Source organism: Erpetoichthys calabaricus, chromosome 9, assembly GCF_900747795.2.
Source record: "Erpetoichthys calabaricus chromosome 9, fErpCal1.3, whole genome shotgun sequence".
Classification (NCBI taxonomy): Eukaryota; Metazoa; Chordata; class Cladistia; order Polypteriformes; family Polypteridae; genus Erpetoichthys; species Erpetoichthys calabaricus.
In genome coordinates this window covers 174,824,375-174,827,721 of record NC_041402.2, presented here as the reverse complement: position 1 = coordinate 174,827,721, position 3,347 = coordinate 174,824,375, and the positions used below count along the sequence as shown (strand labels likewise).

The following is a 3,347-nucleotide window of genomic DNA, read 5'->3' as shown; positions in this document are numbered from 1 at the left end:
CATGCAGAGGGAGAAGTACAATGTTCTGGAATGGCCATCACAGTCCCCTGACTTGAATATCATCGAAAATCTATGGGATGATCTGAAGCAGGCTGTCCATCCTTGAACTGAACTGGAGAGATTTTGTATGAAGAATGGTCAAAAATACTTCCATCCAGAATCCAGACACTCATCAAAGGCTATAGGAGGACAGCGTCTAGAGGCTGTTAGATTTACAAAAGGAGGCTCAACTAAGAAAGAAAGAAAGAAAGAAAGAAAGAAAGAAAGAAAGCATTAAATGAAGTACAACATAAATAAATGAAATGTAAAGTAAGGTTGGGTAAAGGGAAAGAAAGAAAGAAAGACAGAAAGAAAGAAAGAAAGAAAGAAAGAAAGGATGAGTAAAGGGAGTATAGAAAGAAAGAAAGAATGAGTAAAGGGAGTATAGAAAGAAAGAAAGAAAGAAAGAAAGAAAGAAAGAAAGAAAGAAAGAAAGAAAGAAAGTTGTTGTTTCCATTGAATTATTGGCCCGTTCTCCCAATGACTCGATTGTTTTATTTAATCCAGTCCCACTGAAAGCCCCACTGGTCACTCTGACAGATACTTGAAGACATGAAGGTGCTGTGACCATTCAGTTCAGATGTTTGTTTCTGCCCTGCTTGTTAATGAGCCTTCTTCTCGGTTTCAGACGTCTCCTCTCAGTCTTTTCTTTGTTTTGTCCTGGCAGAGGCTGCCATGGAAGTCTTACTTCTCTGTGGAGGGACGTGCTGAACTGAAATGACAAGTAAAATATGAAAGAAACAAAAAAAAGAAGAAGATGATGACTGTCATAATCTTGCGGTTATATAGTGCCTTTCAAATACATGGTGACAAGCAATAGAAATAACGAGTACCACGTCTCCTCTCCTCTCCCCATTTCTCCGTTCTCTGTCCTCTCCTGGCCTTGATGCTCTTGCTGCCGTCGCTTCTGCTGTGGTTTTCTCCTCCACCTTTCTGGTTTCTCAAAGCGCTCTTTACAGAAGGCTAAGAGCTTTCTCTTCCCGTCAGCAGCCCCCTGGAGACGCCCCCACAGCCCGAGTCGTAGAGAGACATTTGTAAACTGTTTAACTGGCCCGTATTTAGACAAGCTCATTAAGCTTTGCCATTAACTTGAGTTCTCAGAAGAGCCTCAACAGCCTTCTGCTAAAAGAAGGAAGACAAACTGACCTTCCAGGAATGAGGCTGAGGCCGAGGGCAACGCTGGAGACCTCCTGTTCGCTTTCTTTTCTTTGGCTTTGTGTGCGCTCGTCTTGTCCCCATCCTTACTTCCCAGTTTGGCTAAAATGAAAACCCACAAGCACTTTAATTTCCACCTCAGCAGCCACTTGAAGGTCCAGTCCATGGCTCCACAGCTTTGCCACTTTATACAGTCGCTCAACCTGGCATGTGCCAACATGTGCTCACTCTCTGGTACCTCAATTGGTGCAGCTGCTCAGGCCCAGTGAACTCTGGGTGGCAATTGGAGCCCCACATTGTAGTCTACTGTCCTGTGTCAACACACCACACTTACGTGAACGTCTCCCACAGGCTAAAGACAGCAGGAGAAGTCAGTGAATAAAAACACAGGCCATGAATAGAGAGCCTTACAAGACGAGAGACCTCAAAAGTTCTTATTCAGTGTTCTGTGTGAACAGCACCCTTATGACCAGCGGACACAAACTGTCTATGCCAGCTCAACCCAGAGGTGCTGAAACAACCTAACACACAAGTTCAGGGTTATGGGGACAAAGTGGAGACCTGCCACCTGAGCACAGGGAGATCAGGCAGGCACCACACGGAACACAGCATATCTGAGATATTGACCAAGGGGAGCTGGGAGATCACCGAAAAGAGACCACTCACCAAGGAACTTGGCGCTGATGACACTCTCATCATTGAGCAGCGAGGTGTAGACGGGCTGAGGAGAGCCAGGGGGCCCTGAAGGGAAAAACAACTCAGTGTCATGAAAATGGAGGAGCAGACCCTAGATAGATAGATAGATAGATAGATAGATAGATAGATAGATAGATAGATAGATAGATAGATAGATAGATAGATAGATAGATAGATAGATAGATAGATGTGAAAGGCACTATACAATAGATAGATAGATAGATAGATAGATATGAAAGGCACTATAAAATAGATAGATAGATAGATAGATAGATAGATAGATAGATAGATAGATAGATAGATAGATAGATAGATAGATAGATAGATAGATGTGAAAGGCACTATACAATAGATAGATAGATAGATAGATAGATATGAAAGGCACTATAAAATAGATAGATAGATAGATAGATAGATAGATAGATAGATAGATAGATAGATAGATAGATAGATAGATAGATAGATAGATAGATAGATAGATAGATAGATAGATAGATATGAAAGGCACTATAAAGTAGATAGATAGATAGATAGATAGATAGATAGATAGATAGATAGATAGATAGATAGATAGATAGATAGATATGAAAGGCACTATAAAATAGATAGATAGATAGATAGATAGATAGATAGATAGATAGATAGATAGATAGATAGATAGATAGATAGATATGAAAGGCACTATAAAATAGATAGATAGATAGATAGATAGATAGATAGATAGATAGATAGATAGATAGATAGATAGATAGATAGATAGATAGATAAGCACTATAAAATAGATAGATAGATAGATAGATAGATAGATAGATAGATAGATAGATAGATAGATAGATAGATAGATAGATGTGAAAGGCACTATACAATAGATAGATAGATAGATAGATAGATAGATAGATAGATAGATAGATAGATAGATAGATAGATAGATAGATAGATAGATAGATAGATAGATATGAAAGGCACTATAAAGTAGATAGATAGATAGATAGATAGATAGATAGATAGATAGATAGATAGATAGATAGATGTGAAAGGCACTATAAAGTAGATAGATAGATAGATAGATAGATAGATAGATAGATAGATAGATAGATAGATAGATAGATAGATATGAAAGGCACTATAAAATAGATAGATAGATAGATAGATATGAAAGGCACTATAAAGTAGATAGATAGATAGATAGATAGATAGATAGATAGATAGATAGATAGATAGATAGATAGATAGATAGATAGATGTGAAAGGCACTATAAAATAGATAGATAGATAGATAGATAGATAGATAGATAGATAGATAGATAGATAGATATGAAAGGCACTATAAAGTAGATAGATAGATAGATAGATAGATAGATAGATAGATAGATAGATAGATAGATAGATAGATAGATAGATAGATAGATAGATAGATAGATATGAAAGGCACTATAAAATAGATAGATAGATAGATA

At 37.6% G+C, this 3,347-nt stretch overlaps 1 protein-coding gene across 2 annotated transcripts in view; it reads right to left on the bottom strand.

Annotated features, from left to right (window-relative positions):
* Positions 1 to 555: 555 nt before the first annotated feature.
* Positions 556 to 3,347, bottom strand: part of LOC114657268 (uncharacterized protein CXorf65 homolog) — a 40,919-nt gene continuing 38,127 nt past the window's right edge. For both annotated transcript variants that reach the window (XM_051931919.1, XM_051931920.1), the window contains exons 4-6: positions 1,861 to 1,935; positions 1,186 to 1,296; positions 556 to 751 (exon numbers count right to left, since the gene is read on the bottom strand). In XM_051931919.1, the coding sequence (XP_051787879.1) occupies positions 678 to 751; positions 1,186 to 1,296; positions 1,861 to 1,935 (260 nt within the window). In that variant the 3' untranslated portion in view covers positions 556 to 677. The remainder of the gene's footprint in view (positions 752 to 1,185; positions 1,297 to 1,860; positions 1,936 to 3,347) is intronic.